General features: G+C 37.3%; 1 protein-coding gene across 3 annotated transcripts in view; it reads right to left on the bottom strand.

The window, feature by feature from the left end:
* NEBL (nebulette) overlaps window positions 1–15,202 on the bottom strand; it is a 309,240-nt gene that overhangs the window by 266,893 nt on the left and 27,145 nt on the right. For 2 of the 3 annotated variants that reach the window (XM_080382351.1, XM_080382349.1), the window contains exon 2: window positions 14,100–14,194. In XM_080382351.1, coding sequence (XP_080238477.1) covers window positions 14,100–14,194 — 95 coding nt within the window. Of the gene's footprint in view, window positions 1–14,099; window positions 14,195–14,338; window positions 15,193–15,202 lie in introns of those variants that run through there. The other variant, XM_080382350.1, reaches the window with a different exon arrangement.

Genomic DNA, 15,202 nt, shown 5'->3' with positions numbered 1-15,202 from the left:
TGTAAGACAACAATTCAGTACTAGATTGTCTTACTGAGCATCACCCAAAATACAAACTGCAAGCAACGTATGTACTGAAGTGACAAATACAGGCCTTTCCAGATAAACATTTTTCAAATAATATTATATTCTACAGCTCAGTATACTTTTTCGCTATAATAAGGATGGGAAAACAATACCATTAATACATTTTTGTTTAGCATTTACAAGTATCTTTTTTCAAGTCTAGAATTAAAAAAAAAATTGGTTTGCATAAAAGTAGGTGTGCATACAGCTGTGAGGAAAAGTAGAGGAATTATTTTTATCTTAACTTTAATTTGCTCACAGTTACTGAGCAGCTATATTGCAAAGGAAAATGTAAAAAAACATAACAGGTCATTTTACTGTGGAAAACAAAGCACAAAGGAGTCAAATTTAAAATCTCCCTAACTTTAACAGTCTAAACTAAAACTGTCAAGATACTAGTCAGAGCAGTATCTTTCTTTTCCATTGTATATATGGGACATAGCTGTTCTTAAGTAACATAATACAAATTTACATTAGTCTTTATCTCAGGTAAGAAAAGCCAACCATGCAAGTAAGAGTGCCTCTTCTCTGAAAGATTTCTCACAAATAATATATACATATAGCAAAAGAACCATCATTCATGGGAATAAAACATGATTATTAGCAAATTTTAAATTATTTTATATTTAAAGGTATAGTCTCCATTCTAGCAATTTATTCAATCATACATGTGATTACAGAAGACATCAAGTTCCAAATGTTGATTGGTTTATAAGACTAAATTTTTTTCTGTAACTTCATTGTAAGACCAAAAACTTCAGCAGGAACACCATAGGGTTTAGACCTTGAGCCAAAACCTTCCAGAACAATCATATAGGAAACACAAACCATAGAAGGTAAGGAATCCAATTCTAAGTAAGTTAGGTCTATGTGCTTGGGAGAAAATCAAATTGGAATATATTGAAATACTGTCTTTGTAAGCATTTTAACATTCTTGGGATTGTTCAGAGTTAACTACACTCAAATTCATGACTCCACTTTTCATATTTGTTGTGGATAGTCTTTCCAAGACACTGCTTGATATATTGAAGTAATGAGAAGTGGACCAGAAATGTTAATTGAAGCCTATATAAAAAAAATAAACAACATAGTTGTTAATAAAGCCCTGATAAAATTAAAAAAAACCCATATATCTAATAAGACAAAAATAAAAACTGGAGACAGCAACAGCTATAAAGTCCGTGTGTTGAAGTGCTCCACAAGGCCATCACTACCATGAATTTCCTTTAAACTTCCTCCCATACCTCACGGAGCAGCAGAGCTTCTCACATCCAGTTACATGAATATGCAAAGCATTCTTAACATTACATGTAGTTGGGGAAAAGTTCTTTTTTGAGAAGAACCGTGATGTGGAATATTTTTTTTAATATTCGAAATGTTCTTCAAAAAACATTTTCCCTTAAAACAGCTATTCCTCGGAAGCTATAGTAAAGAACCCCAGCTATGTTACAACTCCATGCTCTTGAAAATAATGCATTTTATCTCCTTCCACATTCATAGGTTCTATTTTGTAATTTTTCATCATAACTCTAAATATACAACTACAATAAAACTAATGTATATAATTAATACACATAATATTTTAATGTGCTCTTTGGTAAAATACACCTAAGCAAAATAAGTCCAACTAACAAAGCTAAATACTTTGTCCATGAAATTAAGCATTCTGGTACTATAAAACCAACACAGTTAAAACACAGATTCCTACCAGGGGGGTAGGGGGGGTTGAAACTGGCAGATTCATGATTCATGCAAAAAATCTCCTGGTAAGAAATCATTCCACTGAAAAAAATAATAACAGGTGTAAAATTAAATAGTATTAATTATTACTATGAACTGATAATCTACTTTAAAGATCCATTATAAGTTTGTCCCCGAACATGCAGTTCCTATTTCTTTGTAAGATGTATAGTTACTGTTAACTGTATGTATTAATATCTGTTATCCCATTTGTGAAGTAATGCCTTATTGGAGCAGTGTTTTTGAAGACATCAAAAAGAGACCCTGACACATTTACACAAGACCCAAGATGTATACAAACAGTGCAGATGGAAAATACAAGGGAGTCACACCTGTCTCACACACCACAGGCAGTGCTCACAGCACATCAGATGCTGAATTACTGTCACACCTGAGGCATGCAATGGAGATGAGAAACTCACTGGAGAGAGCTGACACCAAACAGCCAGGTGGCTTTGCCAACGCACAAAGAAAAATGGCAGAAGAAAGCAAAAGGGCCTGTTTGCTTACCAAACTAGGTCTGCCAGAGCCTACATCTCCAGCACAGCAGAAGTGACAGGATGGATGGAGAAAGCTATGAAAAAGGGGAGCTGCCATTGTCCTCAGGGTGAAATAAGTAATTAGAGAAAAATAACCATTTTTACCCTATTGCCTTAAAGTTCTAAAAGCACATTACAGTCTCCTTTGCATCCATATCCAGCTTGACAAGCTTAAATTTTCCCTTTGTTAATTTATTCCACATACACTATTATTCTGCATAGGAGACATAATCTGTAATTGCCTTTCAGGCAGTAAGAAAGACTCCTGCTGCTGCTGACCCAAATGAGGCTTGAAACAGTAGTAGCATGGTTGTGAAACTCAAGCATTTAGTCAGTTCAAGAAATTGGACGCTACTCTTTCAAATCTCTCCTCCGCAAAGACAAGAGTCAATCCTGAAAGTCTTTAGCACAAGCAAGAATTAATACAAGGCTTGACCAGCCTGTGTTTGGACCTCAGAATGCCTTTCCAAACTTCTTGAAGTAACAAGTACAGAAATCCCTATTTATAAATTATTTTTAAGTTTTCCAAGTTTTATGAAAATATTCGTAGGTACTGAATAGTACTGAATTCTGAAGCAGCTTAGTAGCCTACAGAAACAGATGATCTCTTACATTTCAAGACAAACTCCAAAAATAATTCTTTGGCTATGATTATTGTTCATAATCAGTAAGTGCAAAACATTAACAGCACCAACGTAAATTATTACTGCTCAGTAGAATATCTGCCTTCGTCTCACTGGAAGAAAAGAAAGTTTGCAATATACCCTTGCTTGCATTAGACTACCAGAAAAACTAATCATATATCCTGTGCTCATTCTCACACAACTGTCACCATACTTCTTAGTTTCCCCCTCAAGCTTTTCATCTTCCTGGGCACACTGCTTAGTAGCTTATTATTTTAGTGCACAGAAACACTTTTCATGGAGCATAAAATTAAGTGAAAAACTATACTTTCTTCCAGTTGTCCTGATATTTCTCAGGAATTAATAAACCTTACTGCAAGTTCCTTAAATCAGGATGAAGTCTTCAGTACCTGCAGTGCCAATAAACTAAAATATATTTCATATAAAAAAGTATATCTTATTCTATTCTGAGTATCAATTTTTTATTAAAGTAATTGCAGAATTAACATAACTCAGAACTGAGACCTGGCTGCATGGAGAAGCATGAGATGGAGCAGACTGACCATTAACCCAACCAAAGCTCATCTACTTGCTCTTCCTTTTTCTTCTTCCAGCTTCTTCCATTCTTGTTAATACGGATTTCCAACATTTCTGACACAACTATAATATAAGCCACATAGCAGTTTAAATAGTGAGTTATCCGAGAATGACTGTATTTAATCTCCTTTTTGACCTTCAGATCAAAATAAGCCAAAAGCTCAGGACATACCCCTACTGATCACACACCATGATAGTACCCCATTCCTAATCAAAGACTCAAAAGCGTGACCATTTCAGAAATTTAGTTTGCTGTTGCTAAACTGAAAAGCTCAACAAACATTTTTATAAATTATTTTTTTCTCTTTTCTGTCTATGCTGGCTTTCTTTGCATGCATGCATTCTGGTTTGTTTTTTTCCCCTTGCGTAAGTAGACACATCATCACTGTTAAGTTTCCCATAATACTTACTTCTCAGTATCATTTACTAGAGTTGTCAATTTCTTTCACATATTCCAGAAAATACTGTTCTTCTAAATATATCTTTTGATATTTTTTCCTCCAGCCTGGTTTTCCCTTTCCCCATCCTTCCTAACAATTTTGTGCTAATGCCACAGTGTTTCAGCAAGTTATGCTAGTAACTGTTGTAACAAACTTCATCTGTTTTCTGATAGCCTGACAATTCCTATCAACTACTTCAAATTAGATCTTCCTATGTTACAGCAAAATTTGTATCAAATACACCTACACAATGGGCCATTTGGCAACTCTTTTTTTGAACAAAGCTTCTATCAAAAGGCACTCCTGTTTATTCACCCCCCATCAATATCACTCCTCTGCTACCCATCAAACACTAACATCAACAAAGGTGCTAGCACCACTGTAACAAACACAAACTGTAGCTCCAAAAAAAGAAATATTTGAGTCCCTTAGGAAGCTTTGCTTTTCTACATCTATATTTTCAGGCAGGTTCTTAAAAACACAGACTGCAACCTCCCTTACAGCAACATACCAAGCATGCCAGTTCTAACAGTGGCAACCATCTTCTCGGTCAACCACCTACTGAGCATTTCTGCTGCTCAAAATCCTCATATTGGCCCCCTTTCTTTTTGTATAACCTAGCAAATCATCAGAAATTTCCTCCCTGTTGCATGCGCAGATGCACACCAGTGCAATGCAACACGTGAATGAATACCCCACTGTGTTGAACGTATGGTACTCTACACTATTTAGCAGAAATAGCCCATGCTTTTTTCCACTTTTCAACACTTTTCTCCTCCACAAACCCAGCCATTTGCATTTTAATTAAATCTGAAATCAGCATCCTTTTTTTAAAAAAAATCTTTCCCTAAGTATTTCTATTTGTAGTTTTCTGATGTCACAAAGATTGCATTACAAATATTGAATTCTTCCAAACTAAAACCGGAACAAAACAAAACAAAATCAGCTATTAACATTTAGTTTGCCAAGTTAAAAAAAAAAAAAACACACTGAGGTGTAACTAAAGTAAGTACAGAACAAATTTATTTTTAAATTTGTGAAACTGGCATTGTATCAATACACCTGTGTAAAAAATGCTGCCATTTAGAGAGGCAGAACATGGTGGTGGACCACCTCCAAGCATTTGCTCTCCTAAGGCGGGGTGGGGAATCTACTGTGAATTTTTGAAACTGTGAAGTTGGGAGGAAATTTAAAACAGTTTCCATATAGTTCTACGTTTTAAGAAATCCTCTTTAAAAAGTAACTATGCACTTCCCAGAAAAGTCTTTGCAATATATGTTTAAATGATTACTGGCCAAATTACAATTAGGTTTTCATTTTTAAAACCAAGCTGCTGTAGTCTTCTCTCAAGTGTGACACTGATAGCACATTTTTGTGCCCTCCTCCTATTAGGATGTTATGGGATCAGCTACCATCACACAATTCCACCGCAACTGAGAACAGGAGGATTTGGAGCAGGAGAGCAGGAGAGTCAGGTGGAGGAAGAAATATGAGAGACTAAAAATTCTGCACTGTTCGTTACCCAGACTTCCTCCTGGTACAAATAAAAGTTATACAGGCAACATGAACAGAAAGCAAAGGAAAATAGCTTGGCCAACTCTCATGCAATGTCAGCTCTAACATCAGAAGGCAGAGGGAGGCACAAAGAGAAGAAATGGACTGATCTGAGAATCAAGAAGGTGAATTAACTGTGTCTTTTTGTTTTTTCAAGAAGTTGCTGTGTGAGATGACATAACTACAGGCAGCATGAACTGGTCGGTGTCACTTATATTCAGGCAGACCAGTTATTCAACAAGTACTTACGGCAAACTTCTACCTTGCAAGTCCTGCCTACTGTCTCCTTTTCAAGGAACCTCAACATCACACAGTCAGACTCTGCCCTCAGTGAAACTTCTACAATCTCTAAATTTAGCAAAGTTTCTGTAAGCAAACCACAATATTCAAAATTAAAAAATAACATTAATTGACCACTCAGCCAAGACTGTATGTTGTCTGGATAATTACAGCAAGCTTCCCATGACATTTTATGCAAACAGCAAAACATGCTTCTTGACACTGAGCTGACTGACATGATGTCATTCTGACATCACCAACTCTGGAAATTCAAAGTAAACATGGAAGATTGGAACATACACTTATTTTTCTTCAAGCTTTATGAAGTACATAGAGTTTATCAGGATAGCAGACTTACTTGCAACCATCAACAGCATTAGCAGAGCTACACAGAACCTAAATTAAAATTCAGCCAAGTGAAAATACTTTTTTTTTTTTTTAAGTCCTTTGGCAAATATGATAGGAAATGTTATGACTTAGAAAATTTAAGACCCCAAACAGTTAAATCAAAATCACTGTTAACAAAACATACCATCAAGATTTCACAAGCTTGCTACAACTAGTTATCACCTCTTCCAAAGCTCAAGCTATGAAATGCAAATAAGTAAATTATCTAGAATCAAAAAATTTCACCTATTGTTCTGTTGCCTAAATATTTCAGTAAATACAATGAAACAAATTTTATCAATCTTTAGGAATGAGTATGGAGAGTAACAGCTGTTAAGAAAAATCAAGATTACGTTGAGCATCAGCAGTGTCTAAGATACTAGGAAGCAAAGAAAATGCCAGTTACTGAAATTGTGACTCTGTAACTACAGTCTCCTAAGAATTTTTGTTCAATATATTCTATGACACAGGTACTGACGAGATGTAATATTCTTCCTTGGAAAAACTATCTGCAGTGTACGATGACCAGTGGTCATATAAATTAAAAACATGTGTTTACTTGAGCCAAGACATAAACTGGCAACAGATCAGGATCCCACACAGCAAGGATTGCTATAAGCCTTTCTTGCTAATAGCTTTGAATATCATGTTTAGTGCACTCTAGCATAAAAATAAAACAAAATGTAAAATACTCACTTGCATATTTCCTGTTTATTGTAATTGTCCCTTTAGAGCAATTACACCAATGGACAGAATATTAAAATATGTGAATTCCCAACACAGACCCTATGTTCACATCAGGTACTAGATGTGACAGTACTGGCTCAATGCAGTCTGAGAATTCACCTGCTCTGATAGAAAACGCCTAAAAACTCGTCTCCCTCCAGACAGTTCTTCCACTCCATTTGCACCAGCAGAGAAGCAGGCTGGCTCCAGGTAAGCTGTAGCACTCCGTGGTGCTCTCCACAGCTTGCAACAACACAAACCAAGGGGCCTGTTGACGCTCACAGAGACCTCTCACTGCACACTCACCAGCACATACAAGGTGTCATATGCAGGTCTTGATCAAACATGAAATCAGGACACAGCCAACTGAACACGCTGAAATGGAACCTGCAAAATGTTTTTGCATCCCATTACTCAAAGTCAAAGCACTCAAAACTTCTCAACTCTTCCCAACAGCTGACTGTCAGCAACAATTATTCTTCAGTAATTCCTTTGCAACTAACCACCATCTGCCTCATGCACCATATACAGTAACTCCTGCAGTGTTTTCCTATGCTTTCTTCAAAGAGTTAAAGATATATATCAAACACCTTTCAGAGACTCAAATATATTTTGCCTAAAAAGCTACTTCAATTGTTCTATCACATAGGCTCAGCTTCTCGTCCTACTTTCCTTTTCATTACTGAATACCACCAATAGTAATTCGGACTTAATACTCAATTAACCAAGTAAGATACTATACAGCACCAAGCAGCAGGAATGTATGTTCCCTCTACTTGTAGCTGTCCCTCATATTTAAGAAGAGATTGCATAAATATCCACAATGGTTACGTTCTTTCACAATTTTACTTTCTTTCTCATGCAGAACTTAACATTTGATCTAACACTCCAGGAATAGGCAGAGAAGATAAAGTACTTCACTCATTCATCACTGCTCACTACAGAAGGGAAGGCTACATCAGACTACTCAGTACATACTGCTCCCAATACCCTCCCAGGCCTTCAACTAGCAACCTGGGTGATGAAATGAAGATTACACTTATTAAATTTGCTATGTGCTTACAGGCTCTCTGGTGGGAGGGTTGATAGCTTGATAGGAGGGGGCTGTAAGCACATTAGAGAACAAAATTACAATATAAAATGAACTTGACAAATTGGAGAAACAGCTTGGGGGAAAATGGAAATCTAGTTCAATGAGAAGCAAATGGAAGATTCTGTGCTTAGCCAAGAACAATTAACTGCTCAGATAATGGATAATAACGACTGCTGAGGTAGCAATTCTGCATAGAAAGATAAAACTGTAGCCCACAACAATCTAAAGATGACTTAACAATAGGTTGGGGTTTGCAACAACAACAACAAAATTGCAAAGACTATACTGGGACTTAGGAGAAAAATTATATATGAGTTGATAGGCATATCTGCTGTTCTACCAGTTATGGTAATGCTCCATTGGGTATTGCAATTCAAATTATATATATATATATACATGTAACACACATATATATATATACCCTTGGGAGATAACTGAAGGCAGAGAAACAAGGATTATCAGAAAATACAATCTATGAGGAAAGAGAGCTGTTGTGTTTAATGAAAAGATTGCTGAGGGGAGACAGAACTGTTTTCAAACACTGAAGTCCATACTTATAGGATGCTGAACAAGAAATAACAGACTTAAATGACATGGGTGTATTTGGCTCTGACTTGAGACCCCTACCAGCTGTTTTTCTAGTGGTTCTCTTACTTGCATTACTGATTTTCTATTACATCCTAAGAGGAAAGTCTTCAATACACAAAATTAATAAAGAGATAAAGTGCAAATTCTTGCTTTCTAGAAGATTTGCATGGGAGTTTCTGAGTTGTTTCTTTTTATAAGAATGACCATTTTGGGTTGACCTATGTAATAGCTTACTTTTGAACAAATCTAATTATCAGAAACAGCTGAAAAACCCAAAATAAAATAATAAAAAACCACACATAACTGACTAAGGTTAACCATGCTACAAAACAACCTTCCTCCTCAACCCAAACTCAGCGTTACCTTTTTACCCTAAATAAGCTGTTCAGTAACAGTTGAAGATGGAGAATTAGCAAACAAAAATCTGTTTACTCTGTGTGTTCTCTTTACTGCAACTCTTAGAAGTGGCTCCATCATATTTCAGATGGATTATTCTTCCTGCTCCTTGCCTACTCATTTTCTTTCTTCCTGCCATATTTAAACTGAGAAATAATCACCTGTTGAAATCAATACTTAAAAATAAGATAAAGCCAGCTATTTTTAGTAAGAATAGTATCATCACACTCCTAGTCACCTCCTAGAAGCTTTCTGACTGCTAGAAAGAAACCCCACTCATGTTTCACAGCTAAAACCAAACTTCTATACATAAGTTTACCTTTCAGGACAATGGGTTCTATTTAATGGCCACATTGATCCACTGATTACAAACAACTGCATCCATTTTCCAGCCCATCTGACTGTACAGAAAGTTGTACCATTTTTTTACATTTTCCAAGCTGACAGACAATAACTTTTTCATTTTTCATCCCTCCTATATGGTATCTTAAAATGTAAAGCTTGACTGCACTTGCAGATCGAAACTGCAGTATAATTCTTCTAACATCACAATATTTCAAATGTATTTGCATATCTATTTCATACTGGCGTAAGTTAAAAAGAAATTAAATCTAGAAAAAATAAAGTGATGAGTTTTTCATGTCAATAATCCACGCTAAGACTGATGACAGTAGATTTAAATGTTAAAGTTATGTAATCATTCCATATGGTGGCTGTCATAAATAAAAACTTGAATGAAGCTAACCTGTCTGCAGGCAATTAGCAAAATTTTAGATACTAAATACTTCAGAAGAATTTGTTCAAATACTGAGGTTGTTTGCCTTTGGCAAGACAGTATATCAGGTCTGCAGAAGCTTAAGCTTTCAGGTTTTGCAGAAATTAAAAAATACATCTCTGTTGGATGTGTTCACACATGCAGGAAGTCTGTTTGCATCAGCAGGTATAGCTAATGCGGAGATAACATTCCAAAAATATGCATTTCAGCTTCTACATTTTGCATAAAAAGTAGTCTTGTGTTTTGGTCTAGTGAATCTGTCAAAAAAAGTATATATGTGAATATTCGTAACAATAAGTTACCATATAATCATCCTACATGATTCAATCATTTAACAAGCTTGAGAACTAGTACACAGATGGTTAGCTGCCAAAATGCTATTCACTTCCTTGCATCATCTTGGGTTATTTGCTGCTGGAAGAATCAGTTCTGAGTTTGCAAATAACAACAACTGTTCTTCTTATCATCTCCGTATATATTAAAGAAGTATTTAATAATCTCTATCTGCAGATATTAAAGTGGAATATGGGTTCAGCTTTGCATTAAAGCCACCTTGATTTAACAAATCATCATTACACAAGCCATTTTACCTGTCCTAACTTTTCTTTTACTACCTATATGCATGTTCACAGAGACAAAGAATTGCTCATTCACCTGCTTCCCACAATTCAGCACCTGGTTGAACTGCAAAACTGGACTACAAGACCAAGCCCTTAAGTCTCATCAACATTATTTCACAAATGAGGCAACACGGCATATCTCGTCAGGCAGCAAATAAAAGGCCAGACTAAAGTTAAGGTAAACCTAGCAGTGTCCACATGCTAAGCATCTACAAGCTTCAAAATGTTGTGTACGAGACCTTTCAGATGAAACATGAATGCAAGTAAAGTGAGAAACACAATACCATACGTCATGAGAGTACTGTACTACTCAAAGGTCCCAGCTGAGATAAAAGCATGATATGCTAAGCATTATACAAACAAGCAGAGATAAACTATCCTGACTCAAACAGCTCACAAAATATGTAAATAATAAAAAAGAGAGGGAACAAAGTTGTACAGTCTTTTCTCTACAAGTAAGAGAACTGAAATGTTTAAAGGAGACAGATCAAGGAACTTCATGGAAACTCTAACACAAAGATCATTCTTTTCAAAGCCACATTATACACAAGCACACATAGACAAATCTTCCCTCTAACCCAGCTGCAAAACCTTTCATAAACCTACAACCTACAAAAGCAGTATCAGAACCGCAATACTAGGCAACTCAGCTTCTTGACCTGTACCAGTTCTACTATGTCAGTAGCTGAGTCATTACTTTTGCTATCACTGTATCCTTATCACAAAGAACATATACAACCATTTAGCTGGAAATGTGACAAGCTGCCCAACAAAAAACTTGCCCTTAAAAAAAGCAGAATCCTGCATTTACAAGTATTTCTGCTCCTTTCTAATGGTCACTGAATTAGTGTATTTCACAATATATTCCTTTTTGGTTTGCAACTTCCTGCTAATCCATCTGACCTTACCCTCCTCCACCAAAAGCATAGATGGAACATTCAGAAATCAGTATATTTTTCTTGTATTAATAGAAACACAATTATGTTTCACAGTTAAAGTAACTTCTGATCTTTGCCACTAATGCAGCAAAAAATACTAATTTCTGAAAAAGAGTGGAATATTTTAAGTTTAAAGGACAAAATATACTCAAGTGCATTATCTAACCTGTGAACTAACAAACAGATAGAGATTACTGGTGCGTTTCAACTTGTCCTTACAAAAAGCTAACTATGGCTTCCACACCTACTAAACAACTTCATGGTATTGCTCTCCTATTCATAGTGCATACTTCTTCACTTTTATCTAAAAATTATACTCTCATTGATGGATGTCCTCAATAAACAGTCTAACAGTAATTGCTCTTTGTCAAGTACTTGTAGGTGTTTGAGTAAATTTGCATTCTTCACAGATTTTCAGATCAAGCAGTACTTAACATAAAAATGGATTTGCCTCTTACTAATGAACATTGCAAGATACATCATAATCTGAAATACTATAATGGCGTCTGCTTTGCAAATAAGTAACCATCGAGATACAAGAGTACTGTGTCAAAATATAGTATTTAAAACTGTATTCTCAAAACAGTTTTGCATAAACACCTTATCCCTCTTTTAAAGGACATTAAAGTTTGTTGAAACCACAAAACACACCTTGGTCTTCCCTTCATGATTCTATAGAACACTTGAAATTACTTAGATTATTTGATTAGTTTCTCTCAAAAAAAAAAAAAAAAACCACCAAAGTTAAGTTTACCAACACTTAAGAACAGAATACACATTGCTGACATTCACATTAAATTTTGCCTCTTTTTAAATAGAAGAAACCTGTTCTTTCATGGGTTTATGTTGTTTCTTCCCATTTCATATATGAGGTTTGAGGGACATTGCCAAGACAGAGATTATTTTTTTCAAGGATCACTACTACAAAGCTCATTAAAGCAACTACGAGGAAGAATAGCACCTGAACAGTACATAACATAACCATCTGCCTTATTTACCCTCATCCATAAATAGAAAGACATACCACATAGCCTAATTCTGTAGATGAAAGACCTCTGCTACAACAGAAGTTAAACATGCACAGCATGGAAACACCAGTGCATAGCATGGAAGAGACTTTGTAAACAGAGTTTTATTAAGTACAAGTAAGTATCTGATTAAGTAGGAAAAATCAAGCAACCAAAGCATCATCACTGAAATTTAACCACAAAAATTCAGGTAAAAAGCACCAAAGTATTATTAGGGTTTTAATCCCTGTAAAGGATGTAAGCCTGTATTAATACTTCAACTTGAATAGCACCACAAGCAGAGTCTCATCTAGGGCAAATCACCTCTAGGTTAGTCTCAACCTGTATTGTGTCACTTGTTGAAGCATGAACATCCCCCTCCTACAGAGCTTTCTCTACAACACATTAAGACTGGGAACCAACAACACTATTACAAGAGGTCTAATGTCACCCCCATACACTGTAGAGCACTTCAAGGAAAGCTAGAAAACTATGTATGTAACTCCGTATGTTCCTAAAGCAATCCAAGTACAACTGTGCCCACTGGAAACAGGTGTTTCAAGTCTTGGCAGCACAGGTGTTTTTATAACAAAACTCGTATTTTAGACAGATAAGCACTGACCAGATTCAATTTTAGCCTGGAAGAAATACGCATATGCTTTTGAACTATTCTAGTAATGGCCAACCATAGACCATCTACCTGAGCATGAAATAAACATTTTAAGATATTATATGAGTGCGTATATATACACACACACACAAGTATATGAAAATATTTCTGAAAAAATTACATCATGCCTATAGTTTCAAAATTCTGTCTCTTAAAACCTGTTTAAAGTATGTAAAGGTGAAAATAATGAGTAACATATAACATAAGATCAAATTTCATTCCAAATTCTTCAGATATCCTTCTAACAAAGCATATTATAACTGTTTCTAAAGATTAAAACATACTGATACGCACTTAGAAAATCTTAGCAGCATGGCACAAACCACAATAAGCATCTTTTTTCTACATGCACTAAAATGCTCTTCTACAGTAGTTGCAAGCCAAACATCAAAGCACTCTTCAAAACCCACATAACCAAATCTAAAAGTGTAATATAGTAATAATGTAAAATAGTAATAATGATTATACTCTACAACCAAAATGAACCTATTTTCTTTATCAAAATCTAAGAAAGAAGCAAAATACAAAACAGTACGAAGCACTAGATAACTGGGATTTTGTAAATATCTAGTTTAGCAATCTGAGATACGTGAACAACATAACAGTTTTAAAAACAACCTGTCACGATCTCTGACAGGATATTGTCTGTGGTAAACTACACAACAGAGAAGCACTCTGTTTGTTTTCTTATTACAAAATGCTGACCAGGTCCATAAGCATGAACAGAGAGCTGCATAATGGACAACTGTAATCCAGCAGGCCAATAATGACTGTAAATACGAGACAGCACCAGATCCGACACTTTCTGGAAGGCACGGACCTGCATCCTGACATCTGATACTAAAACACTACCTAAACACATGATAATCCATTATTTTCATCTCCTAACACTTCAATGCAAGTAGAATACACCATCTGAAAAGATACTAAACTGCTCTAGACTGCACCACTATATCTCTAGATTAAGTTTTTACAGCATGACGATACCTATTTGATAATATCCACAGCCAGGTTTTCTTTTCATGTGCATTTCTGCAAGACTTGACATTTACAATACTTACGCATTGCAATAAGGTTTCTTTTCATATCCTTTGTAGTTATTCATGTTCAAAGCCATTTTACAAACTTCACAGTGGAAACATCCTTTATGCCAGTACTGCAAAGAAACATAAAGTAGAATTACTTATGATACTGATGTTTTGAAAGCTATGTTAGGGTACAGTAAATATAAAAACACAATGACATGTCAGTATTTTGGCCATGCATTATAGATTTCTGCAAACTAAATCAAAAGAATTACTTTCACACGAAACCAAAGGTGCTTCTGAAGCACTCTCAAAAATGTAAATTCTCTACGAAGGTGAATGCTCAGGACCACAGGACCACCACCACCACCGCTGACTGTGCCGGGATTATTTTAAAGGTAACTGAGGCAGGAGTTTGATGTTTTGCCTTGTTAACGAAAAAAATGACACCGCTTGCCAAGAACGCAATAATATGCGAACAAAATCACTAACTAATGTGACGGCTGGCTTTTTGGTGCGCTGAAGAGACGCTAAATTTAGCATATAATACGGTATTTTCCTCCGGTAGCTCCTACCGCCTTGCCTTTCCGGGGACGTTACTTTGGCGCATCTGTCACTGCCTCATTGCTGCTATTTACGGAGCTCGGCGATAACCGGCGTCACCGGGGACACCCCCAAGGGACGGGGCTGTCGCCACGCCGCTGCCCCGGCCCCCGGCCCCACCGAGGCAGCCATGGCGTGAGGAGCGGCCGAAGCCGCCCCGGCTCGGGGAGGCGCCGACAACTACAGCCGGGCAGCGGCCGCCCACCGCTCCGTCCCCCGGGGAGCCGGGGGGGCCGCGGGGACCCGCCGCCGGCCCCCAGCGCCGTCACTCCCCGGGCGGGCGCCGCAGGGGCTCCCCGGCCCGCCGCGGCCCCCGCTCGCCCCCCGCCAGCGCGATGACACGGCGGCTGTCGCCCGGCGGTGGCGGCGCGGATGCCGGCGCAGCGGCAGCCCCTGAGGCGCTGCGTTTGCCACCTGCCGGCCCGGCCCGCTCCCCCGCCGGCCCGGCCCGGCCCGCCCCGCCGGAGCCGAAGGGAGCGGGGCGCAGGACGAGCACGTCCGGGAGGCGCCGTCCCCGCCCGCCCGCGCCCCAGCAC

Source organism: Falco punctatus (genome assembly GCF_963210335.1).
Source record: "Falco punctatus genome assembly, chromosome: 4".
NCBI lineage: Eukaryota > Metazoa > Chordata > Aves > Falconiformes > Falconidae > Falco > Falco punctatus.
Note: the sequence above shows the minus strand (reverse complement) of the source record. Positions and strands in the feature narration are given on the sequence as shown.